Here is a 23,371-nt window from a genome sequence, read left to right as displayed (position 1 = left end):
AAAAAAATGACTTCCTAATTTCTTTAACAGTGTACATTCTATGAAAATCAATTAAATGATTATTCAAATCAATAATGACGAATCATTATAAAAATTAGTAAAATCCAAAAAATATAAAAATTTTTCCACAGAACGAATGGCTCAAAACCATCTGTATTCATTGTAAGGGTCGAATGTAAATGTATGTAAGATGTCGTAACGAACGATTAGGCGAATGAACGTTCCAAAGTTTCTTCGATTAAGGGTCAAACAACTTGGCAGCCATGCATTTCTATACGCATAATTCCGAAATACGTGAATTATAATACAATGCTTATTGCTCTTTCACGGGGGAAGCAGGTGGCATCAGTCTGCTCGGATACGCCGTGGTGGTTGGGTGGGTCAGAGGGTAGCTCTTATATAGATATCACGAAGTCCAACAATTGATATCATCTACCACCAATTCATAGAAGAGATTCTACAACACTTGTATGAGAATCAAGAGAAGGAAAGAAAGGGAAAAAAGCAAAAGAAATATTAATAAAGAATCGACCAGTGAGAGAGTGTACGGCTCTGTTGAAGAGCATCGAAGAAGAGGAAGAGTGACATCAAAGAGTACCGGAAGCCAAAGGCTACAGAATTCTCTGAGTTCGACGGTCAACGTCCGTGTAGCGGTACAGTGAGATAACCGAATAGAAAATCAATAATTCGGAAAAATTGGAAAATTTGGAAAAACTTATTCTGGGAAAGTAGAAGGTTACTTAAAGTCGCATGTTCTCGTTTCGTAATATCAGCGAAAGGTGTAGATTACGACAATCATCATGGCCACGATAATTCGGGCTCTCATAAAGGGATATACCTACCTCAATGATGAGATCGCAGGTACCTAAGGATATTACGCAATTTATACTTGTTTAAATATTTTACACCGTATCTTTTGAATTTCCAAGTTATTCCTGTAAGATAAAAAATTTTTGTCAATGATCTCATTTATGGTGGTCGTAGCGGTCAATCGAATTGATAAACTTCCGGTAGGAATTTTCGATTTAAAAAACCGTTTTAATATCAGTGTAAGAGGATAGTACAGGGAGCTCGTTTATTGCATCGTTAGCGACTAGTCTGAGTAGTTTTAATAATTTTATTGTTTCCTTCCATTCCTCGAGATCCAAGAACGAAGCATTGGTTTCTCATGGGTTCACCGTGGCCAGGTTTGGCTCTGATCACGTTCTATCTCCACTTCGTTCGCACCTTGGGGCCAAGAATCATGGCCAGCAGACCCCCGTACAATCTCGACAGGATACTACAGATATACAATTGTGTGCAGATAGCATTATCCTCCTATCTTCTCTACAAGGTAATCTTCAAGATCGATGTGTCCTTGGTGGTTGGTACGATGTACAGGGTGTTCCATATACCGTCGGACCTCTCTATAAGCAACAGATCGAGACTGAAATTGCTTATACGGAGGTTGTCTAAGCAGCGCCATCTACGCCGTCAAACCCTCCACTTCGTATTTGCCGTTCATCGCTATGACTCCGAGAAGTATCATATTTGAACAGACACGTAGCCACTGAAACTTGTGGCCCTAAACGTCCTGTGGTCCTAATACTAATGCGTAGTGGGGGAACCGTTGCTTATACAGAAGTCCGAGTGTATCATCGACGGTTCATTGGGTTGGTTAAATTATGAATATTGTGAAATATTCAATCTTATGATCAGAGGAAATGAAAAGATTAAGAAGAGTGACAGATGATACAGATATTAAAATATATAGTCTTTTTTTTTATTTACAGGCATTGGTCCTTGGGTGGCTAGGGCATTACAGTTTCTTTTGCGAGCCCGTAGACCATTCCTTTAACGAACGCGCCATTGAGGTAAGGGAAGACTCGATTTCTGAGCAAAGACAGTATGTTGGTGCGATGGTTTTTTAACCCTTCGCATATCATACGTGTGTCTGAGATGTAGACAGGATTTCTTGAATTTTCTTCGCGACAAACTTTCTTCTGTAGCATATTGACTTTTAAACAAATAATTTTTTTTCACTTTATTTTATTTTACACATTTTACGTATACTCTGATATTTGGATATCACTGTTATTGTGTTTAAAAAATGTCTATTTGTCACAGATTTACGTTGCAATTTGTAAGCACGTATCTGGCAGAACATTTGTGACCTATGGATTGATGTAAAATGTCTCGTATTCTAGGATTAAGGTTATGTGGGAAGACGAAGGTACCATCTAGACATATAGATACATATAATCGGTCTGGTAATCAATGTTTCTTGACATTTTCCAAACAATGCAATTCTTAGCGTCTCGCACGCTTTTCATAAGATTATGGAAATATATGAATGAAGTGGGAAAATAAAATGTATCTCAGTAGAAAAATATGCACTTCCATACTTTTTAACGAAAATTGCATGCAGTTCTGCATATGACTTGCTAAAGAATTCAGAGTTTCGAATCTGTCATGAAACGTATTGAAATGACGAACCGACTATAGTTAGTTGCTCTTTGAGATTAATAAACCCGGGAGCATCCCCGTCCACTTTCTACAGATTGCAGCGACCGTGTGGATGTACTTTATCGTGAAGATTATCGACCTTCTCGACACCGTCTTCTTCGTCCTTCGAAAGAAGCAAAGCCAGGTGTCTTTTCTGCACGTTTACCATCACGCCGGCATGGTTTTTGGAGCTTGGGCGGGAACCAAGTATTTACCGGGTGGCCACGTTACGTTTTTAGGTACGTAAATCTTGTAAAGCTTGTGACAGCTGTGGAGGTTTACTATGATTATTATATTTTCAGGGCTAATAAATTCTTTCGTCCATGTGGTAATGTACACGCATTATCTTGCCACGTCACTTAAGATCGGAAAACCATGGTGGAAGAAATACATAACTCAGCTTCAACTTACCCAGTTTTTCTTGATTCTTATACATTTTTCACAATTGATATGGATCGAGGATTGTGGCTTTCCAAGATGGCCAGCTGCCATTTTTATACCCCAAAATCTCTTCATGATTGTGCTCTTTGGGGACTTTTATTACAAAACTTACGTGAAGAAGCCTGTGAAGAAAGTCGAGCTAAATGGCGTCTCCAAGGAACTGAATCGAACGACTAAAGCGCAATAGCATCGAATAACGATTTCGAGATTATTGACGATATTCATAATATCTAAGAAATCGAGCCACGCGTACTTAAGATCTCACGCTCACTCATGTTACTCGATTTTTTTTTATCATACATGCTACAATCAGTACAATTTCCATTTATTCTTTTAAACTCCAAATGAGCGCCTCGCTTCACGATTTGCGCACTTGATGCTTATTAGTGCCACTTTTTTGTCTTGGCACTTAACAGAGACAAGTTAATTCATTATGTTCTAAAGAATCAATTTGTTTCAGACCTTCATTTGCCAAATTAAAAGCTTTAATACGGATTCTTCTACCGATTTGTAGTTCTATAACCGATCGTTCAATGGCAGCAGTATCTCATAAAGAATAGAGTCCCTCTAGTAAGAGTCCGGCTTGTTAGTGATTGGCTCCGCCATATTATGGACTCTTTCCGTAATAGAATGGGTGTGTGAATACGTATACGGGAGAGATTCGCATTGTGCAGCTGGGGTAGTGTTAAGCCCTGTACGGCGGGTTGCCTGTACTTGGCGCGAGACTCGACCGAGTCTTGCGCAATGTCATGGTGGCGCCAAACAAGCCCTTAATATGGCGTCCCTTCCGGGTGTTGGCCAGACTCTCACTAGAGGGACTCTAATAAAGAAATATATGTTTATCCTTGCAACTGCGTTACCGACTGCGGTGGGTAATGTGGAACTTTAGTCACGTGGTTACCGACTGTGCTGGTCGGATTCAGAATCATTGTAATAAATATCAAGTAAATTTGATTCTATGAAATAAGGATAGTAATAGAAGAAGAAGAAATATTCAATAGGTACTGAATGGTTATTTCAAATTGTCTGCAGACTATACCATTAAACTGCCCAGTCTAGTTATATATATTTTTTTTACTAACGTCTAACGACTATAGTTACATATCAGATCATATGGCATATATTATGGGCGATTAACGGCAAGGTTTCTCATAGTTGATATTTTCTATGACCTATTGGAAAGCAAAATTATATCAATACGTAATGCTTCAACGTTACGTCGATTAAGTAACGTTTGCGTGAATACTGCGTGTTACTGCGTACTGAATATTGCGTGAAACTATTAAATGGTGCCCGAACGTTTTTCATCTAAAACCAGTCTCATTATTTAATAAAAAATTCTCACCGTTTTTTTTTTTCTTCTTCTCTAACCTTCATTATGAATATTTTATAATTTCACCCAGTAAACACAAAATGACAGTTAAAATATCAGTTAAAATGTCCCACTAGACTACGTAATAATTATAAAACATTTAATGTATGCAAATTTTTTATTTCTGAGTTCAACATTTTAACATTATCGGTATTTAAATTTTACTACGTGTCTGCTGGATTACTTTCGGTCAAATATCAGCACAAATATATTCCTCGTATATTCTCGAATAACTTTTACCCTCGAATTTGAACATTAATCGAAATGGACTTGCACCAGTGTTAATTAAGACAAAAAGATAATAAAACATTATTACACAATGCCTCAATTACCTAAAAACCAAAATATTTACATACAATGAAGTACTTGTCCAATTTGAATTACACTTGATTGGCATATGAGTTTCCATAACTAAATTAACAGCCTATAATGATAGTGTGTATCACAATTTCCCAAGATGAAATGGCGCGAAATACAAAACAAATGCAAAAATGTAGAATCTAATAAATTCATTTACGTCACTCGCTTTTGCATTCACATATATATTATTTATCTTCGAGGTGTAACGTTATCATCCCAATAATGTTTTAGCGGCCTAATTAACAACTCCTTGGATGAATGTGAAGAATAACTGTTTAGGTTGAAAAAAAAAATTTCTTGTCCCACAGAAAGTAACGTCCTACTTTTAAAAAGTATCTCTCCGTAAGATAACTGGTACGTACCTACGTGTAGCATATCCCACTCACCTGCAGTCAAGAATGATGTGCCGTTACTTCTTTTGAGGCCCAGGACAGAGAGAGTGGAGACTGGATGCTGGCTCCAATTTCGTTTTCGGCCATTTTATCGAATGACCAACACAACTGACAGTGAAGATACCTACTAGCTCAGTAAAGAAATTAAAAAATTTTTTACGCAAGGATATAACGGTTGTAAGATACCTGATACACCTAACCTAACCTATAAAATGCCTAAACAAGAAATAGTTTCATTGCCAACATTCAACTGTTACTTAATCGTAGTTACGTAAAATTGCATAAAATTAAAAATTGCATGCAACATTTTGTTTTAGGAAAAATTCAAAACTGATTTCACTACTGTATCTATTTACTGAATTTAGTCACTGAGTACCCCAGTATCATAGCCTTATATTGAGAAATTGACCGAAGGCGAAAATGGAAACTTTCTTGACCTGCTACTTTGTACGGAGTACGTGTGGTAATGTACTATTTAATTATTACAGGTAATACGAATATATTTATTGGCTGTAATATTACGAGAATATATTGCATTTCCATAAGTCGATGGGTGCACGTGTTCCGGTTTCTGATTATACCGTTACAGCCATATGTATTCCAGCATCTAAATGAACAAGATGGGTGTAAAGTCAGACATAGTTAGGAGTTTTAATTATTAAACCCTTTTAGTGCCGGACGACGACATATCGTTGCGTATGCGATGGCACCATATTCTTCGCATCGCGAGAAAGCTCTATCTCAAAATAAATGTTGAAATACAATTAACATTACATTATTCTCTCTTCCTTCCGTGATACGTTGTTTTTCGGATTATGTTATTATCATTTTTAGTTTGATTTTTACGACCTTTTTCCCAACACGTTGTAAAATTCGTCAAATTCGTCCGGTTATTCTCGCATAGGCACCGGTCTTTCGCCCGGCACTAAAAGGGTTAAAATTAATTACGTTGACCAACTAGACGTTTATAAATTATGTATAAAAAAGATCGTATAAGGTAGCTATTGCGTTATGTAAAATTAAAGATTAAATTTTTTAATTTATTTTTTACTACGTTATTTAAAAAATATGTAATGTGAAAATTAAGAATTTATGAATCTCTGTCCTTCCACTTGTGTCGAATAGCTTACGTAGGAAATATTTTTTTAATGAATCATATACCGAAATAAAAATATTATTATCGTGGTGCTGATATCTTCTTAAACAAGATGAAGCATTAGATGTATCTCTTGCACAGTAGCAAAGGATAATACACAAATCTTATATTCTAATACTCGAATCTTGAATTGATGCCACATTCGAATGTATCGCCACTGTGGAACCTTCTTTACCATTCGAGACTAGGTCAAGAATGACCCCTTTGTTTGCAGTCTTCAATAGTTGATATTTTATAATTCCCACTTGGACCTAACGGTGAGTAGTACGGCTTCTGTGATATTCTCCGTGCATTTTATCTGACCGGGCACACTATGTTAGTCTATCCGTATAAAATAGTTCGAATTTACATCGTGACTTATTGGTGCAGTCAAAGTTAAAAAAGTAAAAAATTTGGAATCGACAGAAAAAATATTTTGCGAGTTTGCGCGCACTTGTTTATTGAATATTTGTTTTACGTAGTAATGGCCATATGACGCAACGAACCGAGGCCATTAGTGAATATGTATAGATAATAGATAGGTTCGACAAAAAGAATAAGTACTCGCGTTGGCAAATCCATATACAGAGTTCACGAAGAAATCGGCCTGTTGACAAATTTTGAAATTATTCTGTCTATTCTTCGTCACTTCCTCTCATTCTTTAAGCTTTATTCCTGACAAATACATCATTAACATTTTGTCGGTAAATATTCAAATGTGTAATACAGACGTGGATTATAGAAAACGTAAAATATTACTACTACGAAAGATAAAATATTTCGTTTTTTTTTTTAAATTTACAAATTTTTCAACAATACAAAAATCGTTAATCCTCATTTTCGTCTCTTTGTCAAAAATTTCATTCAAACTCTCTCCTTTAACGTATCAAAAAATTAAAAACACCCACGTCCTTCTCATGTCCCCAATATGACACATGGGTCGAAGTAATATTCAAAATATATACAAAATATATATAGATTGAAAGAAAAGCCAATACTGTCCACATAATAGAGCGTCGAAGACTGTGTTAGATATTCTTAAAAAATAAAAAATAAAAATTCTCGAGCCACAGTTCAGTTCAAAGTCTATTTTACTCTTGTGGGGCATGTAGGAATGGACATACTTATTAACTACCTATGGTATATGTTAATGAAAAAAAAAAAAAGCTATGAGATAGGGAATGAACGTAGGAATGGGATGTGACGCGAGTGCGAACTACGTTCACGCGTTATTCATATATTCTAAGGCGGTTCTTCATTTTGCGGTCAACTTAACCCCAAGCAGCCAGTCCAGCAGTCCGTCAGTCCATCAGTCCGCCAGTCAGCCACCTTCTGTTCGAAGTAGTCGAAAGGCGGAAGGTGTTCACTTGGTGGGGCGTTCCAAAGTATCACCGTAGTATCTTTACCAGTGGCTTCCAATGTCAGTTTTTCGTTCGGGACTCGTCCTCTGCAGACACGTTCCTGAGGAGCTCTTGACTATATATAAAACCATCCTGACCGGTGTTCATAATCGAGCATCATCTCCTCGAGGAATCCCTTGAGAGCCGTTAAGTAGGGAAAATACGGATTGAGGAGATAAAAAATTAGTTAATTAATTAAAAAGTTATTAGTCGATTAAAAACGTATCTAAGTGAGGTTACGTTGTGAAGAACTTTCAAGAGTCTCAGTAGTCATCTGGATCGTCGTCGGAAGAAAGCTTTGCTGCTCGATTATCAAAACGGATTTCATTAATAAAAGGAACAAAAAATGTCAAACTTGATACGATCGGTGGTCAGCAACTACAATGACATTTTGGAAACTAACAAAGGTGAGCCAATCGATAATCGATCTACTGAAGTTTAAAGTCGACGAATTTTATGGTTAACGAAAATTGCGAAAGACCGTACGGAGGATACGGTCGCCCGGAAATCACCTGAGAAACTGTCACTCAAAGACAATTTACGGTTGGACTTGTAAAATTAATTTTGAACTTTACGCCTACCGTCTGCAAGCTGTAAACGTTTAACGATTCATGAGTATCGTATTTATATTCATAGAAAAGTTCAGAATGTCGCTGTGTCACACTTTACATTGTAACTATACGATGACCCGTGAAAATCTTTTGTATCATTACCGGTTGAATGACCGGATGTCTGAAAACTTTACAATTCAAAACGTGCGCAAAGTTTCTATATAATTAGGTCTATTGATATTCCCCCCCCCCCACTCCATCCCCGTCCGGACGGCCCGTCATGAATATAACAAAAATGCAAAAAAAAAATTATCTATATCAAAATTACGAAAACGTGACAAAACATTATTTTGTTAATGAAAATCATTCGACATATTATTGTTCATGCCTGATGTCGCATGTATGTAACAATAAATGCTCGTATAAGCACATTCCGCGTTAATACGTAGCTTCGCCACGGACATTTCGCGTTTTGTAATCGCGGGTAATGCAATATCGTGGCTGTTGCACTTCGGGCCGTCAAAGAAATGACCCAGATACGAATAACGATAATTGCAATTTCTTAATCATGTGAACGTAGTCAATGGCAAAACGGAGCAACGATCACTAAATTTTAAGCGATAAAAAGTCGATATTGAGATAATTTCACATGGCCATTAAAATTATCCCTGTTGGGTTGCAGGTAACCGTTAATAAGGTTAAATTATAATTATAAAACCAAAGGCATGATTATTGGGATCCAGGTCATGCGGATGAGTAGACCGAATCGCGTATTGAGAATCCGCCTTGTTGGAGTGTCAACGTTTTGCGAAAAAAAAGTTTAGAACTCGAGATAAAAACTGATAAAAAGATTAGTTATCATTATTTATTTTCATTTTATTTTTCTATATTTTTCGCAAACAGATCCTATGGTGGACACGTGGTTTCTGATGTCGTCGCCTGGACCAGTTCTTTGTATCCTAGCAACGTATTTGACCTTTGTCCTAAAAGTGGGACCGAAGATGATGGAAAAACGACCAGCGTTTGAACTGAATACACTTATGATACTTTATAATGGATTTCAAGTGATATTTAGTATCTGGTTGGCGTCATTGGTATGAATTTTCCTCGTGCGAATTAAAGCACTGATAAATGAATGTATATATTAATTACTTTATAATCATTTTCATTCATTGTTTGTCAAGGCAATGAAAGTGGACATCCCAGGGTTCGTATTTAAAAACAGCTGTTCGTCGAGCGGTCCAGTCAAGTCAAGGGAACTTCAAAGTATCGTGAGTCAGCTTATTCAAGCGATTACAGACGCTTACCCATAATACCATGGTGTGCGCATGCGCAGTCTCACGTACCAATATTATCGTTATAGTTATCGAGAGGCGCATGGTGGTACTTTTTTGCGAAGATCATCGAGCTCCTGGATACGGTGAGTGAATTCGTCGTTGATTAACAGTACATTAGTAATTGCGACAGGTGGCGTTGGCTGTACACAAGTTTCGTTTTCTTTACAATTAACCTGCATTGCGACGCTGACAAAGAACTACAAACGTAATCATTTCGGAATTATACGTCTACGAGGATTTACCTTGTATAATGGCGGAAGTATTCATGGGGCGATCGACAATAATTGATCGTCGTCGATGAAATACGTTGGCGCGACGGCCATATTGAGAAATTCACCTTATTGTTTTCTTTTCCTGTCACTGCACCAGGTATTCTTTGTGCTGCGCAAGAAACAGAATCAGGTGACGTTTTTACATGTCTACCATCATACGATAACGGCACTGTTCTCATGGTGTTATCTAAAATGGCTGCCGGGCGAGCAAGGCATTGTCTTGGGTCTTCTGAATTCGATAGTCCACGTGGTCATGTACACGTACTACATGATTGCCGCGATGGGACCAAAGTACAGGAAATACATATGGTGGAAGAAATACATGACCTGGATACAACTGGTAAGTTTCACGTAGGTGACTATGTTACTTCCGGTTTCAAATAATTACGATTACGTAATACTGTCATTAATCACTACAGATTCAGTTTGGCATTATGCTGTCTTACCTGTTGCTCATTCTCGCAATGGACTGCACTATGCCAAAAGCTCTCACGTACTTCTTCGCGACAAACGTCATCATCTTCATCTACCTCTTCAGCGACTTTTACCGGAAAGCCTACAAGAAGAAGGAAGCGTAGAAGTGCAGCGATGCATTGAGCGCTTCTCACTCGAGTCCCTGTGCAAGAAAAAAGAAAAAGAAAAGAGATGATTACGACATTACAAGGCAATCTCAGTCCACGCGGTTAAGGATATAGATAGATAATCTAAGGTTAAATAATATCATCCTAGATGGCGCTAGTGACGACGCAGCAAAAGTCGCCACGTGAACCAAGTGAGGCTACGAGATGCGGTGAAATTTCAATAACTTTCAATTCACGATGGTTTTCTTCATTTTGAGAAGAGAGTCTATGGAAATATTTTTTTTTTCAAAATGGACGTGTTTTTTACTGCGTTACGTACAACCTGACTTTGCATTTTCACCAGTCAAATAGTGTCATCTAGTAGCATGATTCTCGGATGCTGTATCACTGACATCTTTATTTTCATCCCGAGCAACATGGTGCCTGACAATTGTTATTTTTATTGACAAATATTAGAATGGCTCTTTGACGAAGGTAATAGAATAGAATTCAGTCAAGAGGTACCCAGATACCCAGTAGGTAAATACGATTTAATGCCGGACAAGATATCCTTCTCCTTGATAAATCTCTTATCTCCCACCCACTCTCCATATCGTAATTAGCATATATCGATATAAAAAGTCACGGCCAATTTATTTATTATTAAACGTATATGTTACCTGAGGAATGTGTCTGCGATGCCTGCCCGTAGTTAGAAAGGGAACTAATAATTGCGGATACTCTGTCGGTACAGTTTATTGTACAGTACAATAGTTATGTATATTCATTGTATGATACAAAAGGTGAATACGATACGAAGCTAAGTTGAATTCAGCGAATTTTGTTTTTCCCATCTTCCACTCCATTAATCAGATGCACGTAACACACGGAAATTACTTACAATTACATTCTATCACTCTCTCGCTCCACTTGTACATTGTATGTATAATTATTTTTCACTTTAACATTATTTCTTACGAAGTATGGAACATAGGTTGGTTAGATTTTCTTTCTTTTTTTTTTTTCGTTTCAATTAACAACATTGATTGATTTTGAAAACACGCTGATTATGCATTATACTCGTATCGGGTTATTTCAAAAACTTTAACGACAGCATGTGTGTATTATATTTTTCAGTACTATTACGTCGAATAAACTATGCAACAACGAAAGTTAAACGTAACTGTTATTTACACCGTATTTTCTACTTTACCGACGTCATCGAGAATTCACGTAAAGATTCTGTATATATTTATACGCATCTACGTACTAGTTACACTATGCATATAATTACTAAAAGGGAGAAGGAAGATAGAAGTTAACCTAAAGTAAATATAAAATTCTTAGGCCGCTCGTTGAATTCGGCTAAAGCGATATCGCACACGGGACGATAATTAAAGCCATTAAAGTCATTAAAGCCATGATCTTTGGGCTTGATTCGTTTCATCGGGAGCCCTCCCCCTTTCGGTATAATAAATCTATACGACCGACCGTTAATTTTCTTTCACTATTTAACAATATTAATAATTTTTTACTTCATATGGTCAAATTAACTTTCTTTCTTGTTGCTACGAGTATATTGACTTTTTTTCATTAATTTGTATATATACCAAACATTCCGTCATGACGCGATGAAACCGGCCGATCCTATGATATTCTATGAGAAACTAATGTCCAGGACTAAACTATACGATACTTAATGCTAATCGATCCCCGATCCGGATGATCATTTGGAAGCGATCTGATTAATTAATAATTATTAAAAAAAAAATCGGTAGACGTACACGAGCAAATCTTCGAGACGTGAACGTGCGTGTCCCGGATCTCGAAGTTTGCTTGAAACTTTGAGCAAATTATGCTGCTTCCTTGAACAAGGGGTTATGACGTCATGTGCTGCCGAAGTTACCGCGAATCGTGACGCCATCTATGACAAGGGGCTGTAAGACGCTTAAGTCAATACTGACGAGGATTAATTATTTCACCAAACAGTAAGCCATGTCCTGATTCATTTGCACGCCCGTTACTCGACTTCGATTTATAGAATGAACTTGCAACTGTGTTCACACTCCTCGTAATACACTAACTTGTCCCTTTGTTCTTGACGTCTTTGTCTACCTCGTGATAAAATTGAGAGAGACGTAGCTCGCGCGATACTTATCGTTAGTGACGCTGTCACCTGAACGTATCCTGTTAGTTCTCGAAAGATTCTCAGGCCAAGATGGAGCCACTTGTCAGTACGTGACGTCACGATTTTTCCATACAAACTTCGAGTCTCTCTCGATCGATACACCTTCTCGTAATGTCTTACGCCCTGTCGCTTCGCTCCCTTGCTGATCTTTTTTTTTAGTTCTGCTTTTTTTCCCCTCCAGCCTTCTCGTTTCACTGGCCACCGTCGTTCAGACATCCGTTAATCCTTCTTCGATCTTCCATTTTGAATTTTTTCGTTCGACGACCTCTTTGAGTTTTGTTCCTTCGTCCCGTCCTCCTCCGAAGGGATTGTATTAGTTTGCTGCTCCTGTTGCGTCCTGGAACTCATCGGCGGTCCCGACGGTTTGATTTTCTTCGCGGAGCTACCGTAACTGTATGCTTTGTTGTAAAAATCAGAGAACAGGAAATAAAAGAACATCACGTTGGGTAAGATGAGAATGAGCGACCATCTCGGATATTCACAGTCATAGATCAAGAGCTGAAAGCTGTGCAGAAAGGCGAGGCAAAATTGTCCCTGAAAAAAAAAATTTTTTCACATCAGCCACATCAGGACCCCGATACAGAGAGCCAATTTTCAAAAATTAATCATCATTACCATCTGCAAGGTCGTGATATATTTCTTCCACCAGAAGTACTTCTGGTACTGAGGTAGCATAGCGGCCAGAAGGTAGTAAGTGTACATAACAATATGAACGAAGCTGTTTATCACTCCTGAAAAAAAAAATATCAAAAAATGTCACGTGACTGAAAAAAAAATTTTTTTAATTATATAAAATTTTGTTTCAATGACACTCCCTTACCTATGAAGGTACCATGTCCACCAGGATAGTACTTGGTGGCACCCCAAGAAATCAAAGGCATCACAGTGTGATGATACATATGGAGAAAAGTGATCTGCCTCTCCTTCTTGCGCAAGACAAAGAAGACAGTATCCAGGAGTTCGGATATCTTCGCCAAGAAGTATATATAGACACCTCGAGCAACCTAAAACAAATTTCACATTAATCATTCGTACCCTCGAATATTTTCCTTATGATCAAGCAAGCATCGTCGTACTTGACTTTTCGAAAGAGAAAAAAAAATTATTTTTTTTTCCCCATCAAACTCTTGGTCGCAAATTTGACTCCGTCAAAATAAATTCATTCGACCTCTTAACCTCTTCTTCGATTACAGTCACAGTACGAAGCCATGCTATATGGTACGTGATATCGAGTGCACGGCGGTGCGACGCACCGATGCATATCGGGGACGTCGAGCACCGTCCTTTAACTATCATTCAGTTTTAAATGATTTCAAGAGTAAAATAATAAACTTCTTAAATAACGAATACGACTCTTTTAATTAATTGTCATATATACTCTTCTCACCCTAAGGGCATCTGGCGTATTGGAATAATCAACTGGTTCGCATTTCCAGCTGTACTTCCTGAGCCAAGCGGCGTCGAGGCCCTCGTAAAAGAGCCAGACGCTGAGGATGACCTGAAGGAAGTTATAAAGGACTAGAATATTATTGAGCTGATAAGGTTTTCGATGTTCCATATGCCGTGGTCCCCAGGAGAGGACGAAATAGAGATAACCAATCATTATACTGGCACCGGGTACCGGAGAAGACATCAGAAACCAGTCTCTGGTCCTAGGGTCTGAAACATCAGACAAAATATATATATGTATATACATATATAGTACATAAGGAAAGATGTATCTCTATATACACTTCCCCACCCCTGACGATAATTTAAAATGGGTACCATGGGTATTGCTACAAAATAAAAAAAAAAGGTCATGACCATCATTTGACATTTGGAATAAAGGAGCTTCCCCGAAACGCAGAATAATAATATCAGTATGTCTACGCGGATTGGACGCAGAAAACGATATAAAAGAATGACGATACTTGACCTTGACAATATGGTACGTTAAAATCCTTCGTTGTTAATACGATTGAGGATTCGTCTTTTATATGTATATTTTATTATTATTATTATATATATATATATATATATATATATATATATATGTGTGCTTATGACTTACCGGCTATCTCGTGGAACACATGATGGTAGAACCGAACTACGGAATTATTATAGATGTTTGACATCTCGTTAACAATTGGCACGCTGCTACCGTTCATTGAAGGAATGGCTGAAAAATTAAAGGATAATTATTTATATATATTTTATGATTAACTGATTTTTGAAGTCTGACCAGTCGTTTCTTACGAGTTAAATTTTATTGATATTACGTATTGTATATTATGGGCAAGATATGAAAATATTAGGTACGACAATGGACTGAGATATCACAGATAATAATTCGATGATGACGATTGAGGAAGACTTGCTGTATGTCAAAAGAAAAAAGGGACTGTCTAATGGTAGACGGTAGGATAGAACTGGCAGTTTGCTGCTGATTTATCATACGTTAGATTGAACTGACTATAGTAGTGGGTGAACGGTCATTACCAGAAGCAACCGAGCATCCTGCTCGAATGCAGCCTAGAACCGTCTGAAGTTTAAGGCCTCAGGTTTTCTATAGTAGCTTGACGTCAAGTCTGTCTCTTTCTCTCTCTCCCTCTCTCTCTCTCTCTCTCTCTGTCATCAAGTCATAGCGATTCATTATGTCACACGGGAAATTAACCATTTCTATTTAGTCTCAGGATGCAATGAGACGAACGACGTATGCACGCGAGCACACTAGATTGGCTACGTTAATTTTAGGTTAGACTGTTGTACTCTCTAAGAAGATTTTATATCTGGGTATATCTGTGATTTATATATTTATGGCATTTGTTATTTAACGAACGGATTGTAAATATACAATTTATTATAAAGATTTAACGATACATATGGTTTTACGTGGGATTTTTAATTCTTTTTTTTTTGTCAAATTCCTTTGATCTATCGAGAAATCGGTTGGCTAATGACGTAACGTTAAATGCGAGGGGGGACTAAAATTATATAAGAAATTTTTGTATCCTCTGAAATACAGCCGGCTGGCTCATAATTAAGAATTATGCAAGTCTATATCGATTATTTTTGAAATTAGATTATGGCCTTACGATTTGAATTATTGAATTAAGTGGGTTGGCAGTCCCAGGAAGGATGCTAATTGTTTTTTAACGTTTAGATTTAGCAATTAATAATTGTCTGTTTGTACTTGAATCGATCGAAGTGGCTATCGATTCTTCATCAATGGCGTCCTGCTGGGACCGCGAATAGAAAAGAAATAGTGAACAAAGAACGGCGTACAGAGTCAAGCCTTTCTAAGAACATAAAAACAGCAATGCAGCCCACCTCGAGGCAAGAAGCCGATACTTTTACTACGAGAGCAGTGCCAACGTCGAACCGTTAAATTTAATCAGATATTTGGTAGAAAATAAAATTAGCACGTGCAAGAAAACGTCAGAAACACCTGATCAGTGACGAGTCAAATGAACAGGTAACTATAACAGTGAATAATATAATTGAAATTAAAAATAATTTTCGTAAATAAAAAGATTTTTTAGACAAAACTTATTATCGGATTAAAAATCAAATTTAATAAGTTTATTTTTAAACAAATTTTTTTATATTAAAATATATGGTTCTCTCTTTGCGGCATATGTAAGATGTCACATACAAGTACTGATGTTGATTTTATTGAATGACAAAATCGAGGCGTATCTATATGCCGTGAACACGTATTGTGCCATTGTCGATCACCATATGGGCACGCGTATTTAAACAACAATAATAATTATTTGGAATCCAGGTAAATAACTGCAAATAAATTGGCGTTACGAAATGCAGCATTAGGTACGCTGTTCGCTTGACGCGGCAAAGTCGTTGGTGCGGTGAGAAACGTGTGTTGGAGCAGAGGTTTCCTTTAGCAGGTGTACGTACAGTACAGGTACATATAGATCGTACAGATAGACTACTCAGGTGTATGCATTTGTTCATTTGTTGTGCACCGCAGAAAACTTACGAAGCCCACACACTGTGCCCACATGTCTATTAAGGGTCGTAATACTAAGTAATGTGTAGTTTCTCCATTGCAACACATATGTGTTTCCAGTCGATTTCTATGACTTTGCCTTAAGTACCTTTGCCTTGCCTTGAGTACGTATAATATATTGCACACTCGCGCTTCTAAAATTAATATGAATTTCGTTTCCATCTTTTATCTTTATCTTTTTATTTTACACCAACCTGAACACTTTGTTTCCCATCTCTTTTTAATCGTCTGAAACGATATGTATATAATGTTATATGTAATTTTAATGAATAAGTTGATGATTATGAGTGACCATTTAATCCATGATTTTTGTGCATAGCCCGTATAAGAAAGTCAGTATATTATTATTATGAAATATATGGATAACACAGTGTTTTGTTATTATTAAAGCGTTAATGTCATTTTATGTCTCTGATATAACAAAATTTTATATCCTTTCATCGTTGTGAGTGTTTATAGGGGTTTTGAGTAATCGTTACGAGAATCCAATTTAATACGGTTTTAAGACGTGCGCAAGACGGGATACATTTAGTTGCGCGGTCGAGATGAGAAGTTCGAGCAAATAACGCGCAGCCAGGATATACTGAAACTGCAGAATATCTATGCCGCCGAGAGTATAACGTATCTTCGCGAAAATGCAAACGGTGTCACAGTTGCCCTGCAAAGTTTCTATACCGGTTTTCAATGTAAGTCAAACGTCCTATAGTAATAATGTCACGTGTATTCACGCAAACGGAAGGTTTGAGTTCGATAAGCAACATATGCATTATGACACCCACGCGACAGAAACTCGTTGGCACTCTGTCCAGCCACGTATTTAGCGACGTGCAACGTGATTAGTGGGTTGGTTTATCAATAAATAGTGCTAAATAGAGCTATGTAATTGTGCAAGAATAGACAAAGCCTATAAGACTGTTTAAAAGAACAATTAGTACCTAACAAAAAATTATTACAGCGTTAAATACTTCGCGTAACAGATCGTCACTTGAGTTTACAAAAACTACCGCCAACCTGCTGTGGGGCTGCAAACGTTCCCATAAGCCATTACTTTCTTCTATTGTCTGGCGGTATTGCGCGAAATGACGAAACTAAATTAATTTAATGCTTATTAACCTTCGTACATCTTGAGACGACTATGGGATTTCAAAAATAGCGGTTTGTCCGTGAACAAATGTTTTAACTGAACAGTCGTGATTCATGATTAAAAAATGATTAACTATTTATCTTAAAGATTTTAGATATAATTTTAATCAATTGATACGTTAATCATTAGTGAAATTGGTCATACGACTATGTATCATGACAAGTATCGGCGGTGATACCGTGCTTGGAGATGGATTTCAGTGAAATATTGAATTTACGTAATGATGCACATTGTGAATGTCTAATCCCTCTTAATAAAACGACAGGAATAAAAGTTTCTAGATGGAACAATATAATAGAAACGTTGGCTCGACTACTTTGATGATTTATTGAAAAATAAATTACTCATCAACAATACGACTTCCCCGTTTCTGCTTAGAGTCTGGTTGCGATTCATGCAAAAACGGAGTTGCTGCGCGTCGACAAAGGGAATCGTTAAAAAGTATCAGACCAAGAAATCTTCTATAAATATTCTTGATCCTTTGACGCTATCGTCTGACCTGTTCAAAAAAAACAAGTACACCTTGCCACGGCAGCAATTCGAAATTCTACAAGTGCAACGAAGCATCGCTCGATATGGATGACCTCTGTCATCGATCGATTGTCTCTTTTTACGTACATTAAAAATTCCACCTGATTTTCGACAGGATTAATATTTCAGAACATGGATCAAAACAACGACACAGCACACTACTCTGATCGCACAACTTTGTCCGGGTCGATGTAACCGCGCTTTATTGGTTTCCTGCTACGCTTTCTTCCTGGCATTTCTCTGCCGACTGACATACAAGTCTCAGCGGCCGGTCGACCTGTTACGTGTACCAAACACGACAGAGCGTGTGTATAACGCACTGAGAGGATAGGTCGCCCCGAGGTACATATGCATACCTTGAAAAATATTTTCTGCGTGGCTGAGCCATGATTTCAAGAAAATAGACAACGGTAGAGAAATAAAGCCGAGGACACATAGGAGGAGCACGAGTCCAGGACAAAATACAGTAACGGATGAGCACGAAAAAAAAAATGTAAACTCACCCCAAATCATCCCCACAATAAACTTACCCTCTCGCCAATCTACTCACACTTCAATAAAATTCATCTGATAATTAATTCTAAAATTTTGTACTGGTTATTAAAAATTTCTTTCACAATTTGTAGCCGATTTCACAAAAATGCGATATCTAAAAAAAAATCCAAATTTCATATATCTTGACTCTTTAGTGTACATACTATACAGTAATTGCTACCATTAAGTTCACTCATACAAGGAAGTTAAGATCGGATGGTGATCGTACCGATCCCTACTATTTCCTGCAATCGGTCATGTAACATTGCGGGTTCTTATATGGCGGATAACGCGAGTACGTAATTCGCCGGTAGAACGAGAGAAAACTGTCTAATAGTTTTGCATACATGAATCTCTCGAGATATGCAGACTGTAGTAAATATAATCTATCAGTAATGCAGCCGCACCTCCATCGTGCGACGAAGTCTGTCGAATTAGCTTACGAAATATTTATACTTTTCGTGTGTATATACATATATATTACACGTAAGAACCCCTTCTCCAGGTAGTCAATCAGCACCTTTTTCTTCGTGGACCCTTTCATTTCATTATCCTGGAGCAGTCACGCATTCACGCATGTGCGATTTACGCATGCATCCACCAACCGTGCATGATGACTCGCGATCGTGACGCAGGAAGGACGGTGAAAGGCGACCCCTGACAACGTTACCGCGAATCACGGTTAATATGGTACCGGAGCGCAGGAAGCAAGATCAAAGAACTAAACGGCGTCTATGTTGATCGACATTTTTTTACGGAGACAATTATTATTATTATTCATATTACTCTTCATATAACTTTGGACAAATAATTTTGCAGGTTTAATCGAGGTGAACTTCTTCGCGCACAACACGTTCATCTGTCCGCGAAGAATGTCCCGTTTTCTAAGTATATCGCTTAACAAGGTAAATATGCGACAAAAACTAAGAGAACTGGTTTGAACACGGAAGAATTGTCATTTGAATTTATAGCGAAGTTTAACTGGTTTGGATTAGCATGATATTGTAGAGTGAACTTTGTGTTTTTCTTTCAATGATGTAATTAAAATATTTATTTATGAATGACTTACCGCGAGTGAGAAAATACGGGAATTCGATGCTGGCGATTATGTTACACTACAAATCCATTACTAGCTCTTCCTTTCGTGTTGATAAGTATAACACTAATCGAAGAACCTCGAGCACCTCGTCCTTCCGCAGGACGAGTCAAATGGATTTGAACGAAGGACACTGTCGGCTGGTTCGAGGATCGGGAGGCGTTGGTCCGTTACGAGCGTACGAGCCAGTCGAAAGGGAAAGTCTTAAAGGTTAGGAGATTAGATGGTCCAGATTTAGTATGAGAGGTGGAGGGAGATGAAAGTGGATGAGATAAAAAAAAAAGAAAAAAAATGTGATTTAGAAAAAGTATACGCTGTATATAAAATTAATAGGAAATAGCCTGACGAGAGTCCCCATGGAGGCAGTGAAAAAAATAATTTTAGCCTAATTTTTCAAAAATGGGGAAATGTAAAAATTAAGAAAAAATTTCGGCAAATTGAAAAAAATAAAGAAGAAAGGGGATTTAGCGAAAAAATGATTAATCGTAGTTCTGGGACGAGGTGAAGTGACGGAGGTTGAAGTCAAGGGTGGAAGGGTCGTTCTAGGAAGAAGGAGATGGCGCAGAGGAAAAAGCACGAGGTCGATGCTGCACGTCCCGATGATCATCTAGAACTGGGCCCATCATAGCCACGGACTCTTTTCCCTGGATAAGTCCACGAAGTGGGGCCCTGGCTTGGGGTTTTCGCAGTGGGGGTCCGATTCCAGAGGCCCCTCTTGGAGAACCAGGTCCAGAAGCTATCATTTCTCTCCCGTTACTACTGGTCAGGGTTACGTCACAGTAACAAAGTTGTATAATAGCCCTCTCTCTCCGTTGATCGCCCAAGGCACGTCGTTCCTCACCGCTGTTACAAACCTTAACGCATTCACGCGTTTCTCCCAATCGAAATCGTAATCGTTATCCTTTAAGATCTTGTCGATCCAGTAATTCGGCAAATTTTGTTTTCGAATTATTAAGAAATTTTTAAAAGAATTTATCATCTTCCACAAGGTATTTGTGCATATCCGCCATTTTTTATTTCAAGGATAAAACCCGTCCGAGAAATCGTACGGAAAGTACGAACCGCACTTGAAATCAATTCACATGAAAAATCCGAAGAAATAATTTACTGAACTCATATTACCTAACTAGTGTGTTTTAAGTGAGGGGCCGAATTTCGATGTTACGCCACTGTTACCTCCATCTGAACACCTGGCTGATCACCTTCCAAATTTCCAATTTCTAGTCATATCCTATTATCCCTACCCTATCCCCTTCATTATCACGTAACTTTTAACGTACGGCTGAGGTCTGGGAGGCGATTGCAAAAAGTATGCTTACTTCTTTGGATCTTGTACCTCAAAAATTTTTGAAGTCTGCTGAGCCGTTTTTTGAATTTGAATTTTTCTTTGTATTCTCATAGAAATTAAAAAAATTTTTTTACCATCCGAACTGCATGAAAGCTCGATGATTTTTTCGAACGGTTTATCAATGCTCTTGTGACATTGGGACTACCCCAAAATTATAAATATGCAATCTATGTATATACTGAAATGAATGCATGTTATTCACTATGACGTAAATTCTCAAAAAAAATATAACAGGAATGCAGACTGCAGAATGGTAATGCTCGTTCATTAGTTACATACGAGAATAATCGATCGATGGATTATATTAAAATTGATTAAGGACTTCCTGTTGAAACGCAATGATTTTCATCGACAAAAATTCCAGTCGACCGTTAATACGTGTGGGGAATCTGATATAAATAGTAATAAATTTCTACGAAAGATTTTGGTAAAAGCATATAAAATATTTGTAGAAAAAAAAATTACTTTCACACCCCACGCCTATATCCCAAAGTGATTTTAATTGGTGAAAAAAAAATATTCACAATTTCTAAAATAGCATGAATTACTGCGTCGAACATTACTGAATTTTTGTAGAAAAATTTTGTCCATTCCCCCTTCTATCCATCCGTCCACCTACTTCCAATCGGAATACGTGATTACCCAGTGATCTTGCAATCTAAATTGTCGTGAAAGCTGGCAGACATCAAAGTCCACACGAAGACTACGAAATATCTGACCATTTTAAGAAGCTGATAATTACGAATGTTAATTCCTACAATTATCATTGTACGATCATCATTATATTTTATCGTTCGTATCAATTCTATAACATATTGATAAACTATCAAAATTTTATTATGCATATACATAATTCTATATGTTCCACGTGCTACCTGTTTTTTGTTCTTCATCGATACGTGTCGATATACGTCGTCATGCTTGTTGTGTTAAATCCTGTTGACCAAGAAAGTGTGTATATATATACATATATATATACAAACACCATTTACTACCTCAGCAACTTAACAGCTTAACAGGTTGGTAGTCCGGCAGGCTGGTAACTTAACCAGGAGATACTTCGGTAAGGACAGGCCCGCTAAGTAAATGCCTTGACTACTTCGAGAGCCAAGCTAGTATTTGATCGCGTGTTGCAATTTGCTGAAGAAAGGAGAGAGAATTATTTAGCAAGAGAACCGTGTACTCGGACATCAGCTCACGTCAGTTTCGCAATATCGAAATGGCCAGAGTCGACTGGAGATGTTTGAGGACCACCGAAATATATCGATGTCAACGGATCTGTTGAATACATGGATAATAATTATGGGTAATAAAATTATGGATTATTTTTAGAATATATAATTATTATTATACGAGGATAATTATTGTACGAGTATCATTGTTGTATTTGACCGATGTACACGCGTAGTAGAAAGTGTCCATACGTCCATGGGACGTCTGTATGATGTACTTTGGATGTTTTTTGTCGTGGCAATTATATATGAAATTTCTGAATTATGCCAATTGATGCTTGATAATTTGACGATGGAAATTTTGGTAACGAATACTTTATGCAACAGTTAAATTTGAATTTCATGACTGGAAAATCCTTTGAGTGCAGGAAGACTTGTGGTTGTTTTCTTTGTTTTTTTAACGTCGGTGAGAGACAAATGTGGCGCGACGATCACTTCGCAGTTGAATCTTGCTTAATGCCGAAATATTATACTTTCATTTTATTTAACAGACAGTGTACAAAACTATCCAGTCATTTTGTGTACAGATTTTTTGTTTCTTTGTTGTTGAATGTAGTTCACCCTATTAGACAACTACGACAAGTCAACCACGATGTCTTTCGACATCGATTACGAACGCGATTCCGTTAGTCGACTAACTTCACTCGAGAGAAAAAAGTTCCCGCCATTTTTCAAATTATTTATTTATATTTAAATAAAGGGAACGTCGGAACGGAACCATAAAATACTTTCCCCTTTTCACTCATTGCGAATTTATTGACTTTCTACGAAATCTTCATTTCGTCTCAAAAAAAGTACGGCAGATGGCGTTGCGGTCGTAATAAAGTTACGGCTTAATTGCATATAGCAAAACGTGACTCGGGTTTAGAGAAGTTCCAAATAAAATTGCAAGAATGCGTGACACTGCGTGGCAGACTAAATAGTACTTTATCAGTGTGCGCGCGCGTGACAGAAAATACAAAGTGATGAAATCGACCATGAA

General features: G+C 37.5%; 3 protein-coding genes across 3 annotated transcripts; 2 read left to right on the top strand and 1 right to left on the bottom strand.

Moving 5' to 3' along the window:
* Positions 1-335: 335 nt before the first annotated feature.
* Positions 336-4,275, top strand: LOC107273867 (elongation of very long chain fatty acids protein AAEL008004). Its single transcript, XM_015752460.2, has 5 exons — positions 336-861; positions 1,143-1,333; positions 1,773-1,853; positions 2,540-2,723; positions 2,787-4,275. The coding sequence occupies exons 1-5, from the start codon at positions 801-803 to the stop codon at positions 3,110-3,112; spliced, it is 843 nt and encodes a 280-aa protein (XP_015607946.1). The 5' UTR covers positions 336-800; the 3' UTR covers positions 3,113-4,275.
* Positions 4,276-7,459: 3,184 nt separating this feature from the next.
* On the top strand, positions 7,460-11,134 carry LOC107273835 (elongation of very long chain fatty acids protein AAEL008004). Its single transcript, XM_015752393.2, has 6 exons — positions 7,460-7,991; positions 9,039-9,229; positions 9,320-9,406; positions 9,499-9,555; positions 9,842-10,084; positions 10,164-11,134. The coding sequence occupies exons 1-6, from the start codon at positions 7,931-7,933 to the stop codon at positions 10,320-10,322; spliced, it is 798 nt and encodes a 265-aa protein (XP_015607879.1). The 5' UTR covers positions 7,460-7,930; the 3' UTR covers positions 10,323-11,134.
* LOC107273833 (elongation of very long chain fatty acids protein AAEL008004) lies at positions 11,045-20,448 on the bottom strand. Its single transcript, XM_015752390.2, has 6 exons — positions 19,783-20,448; positions 14,546-14,653; positions 13,880-14,151; positions 13,313-13,496; positions 13,108-13,223; positions 11,045-13,026 (listed from the first exon to the last, which is right to left on the bottom strand). Exons 2-6 carry the CDS (start codon positions 14,640-14,642, stop codon positions 12,712-12,714), a joined length of 984 nt encoding a protein of 327 aa, XP_015607876.1. The 5' UTR covers positions 14,643-14,653; positions 19,783-20,448; the 3' UTR covers positions 11,045-12,711.
* Positions 20,449-23,371: the final 2,923 nt, after the last annotated feature.

The sequence above is a fragment of the Cephus cinctus genome, unplaced genomic scaffold (genome assembly GCF_000341935.2).
Source record: "Cephus cinctus unplaced genomic scaffold, Ccin1 Ccin1_scaffold1847, whole genome shotgun sequence".
In the NCBI taxonomy this organism is placed as follows: domain Eukaryota; kingdom Metazoa; phylum Arthropoda; class Insecta; order Hymenoptera; family Cephidae; genus Cephus; species Cephus cinctus.
This window is presented reverse-complemented; position numbering and strand designations above follow the sequence as displayed.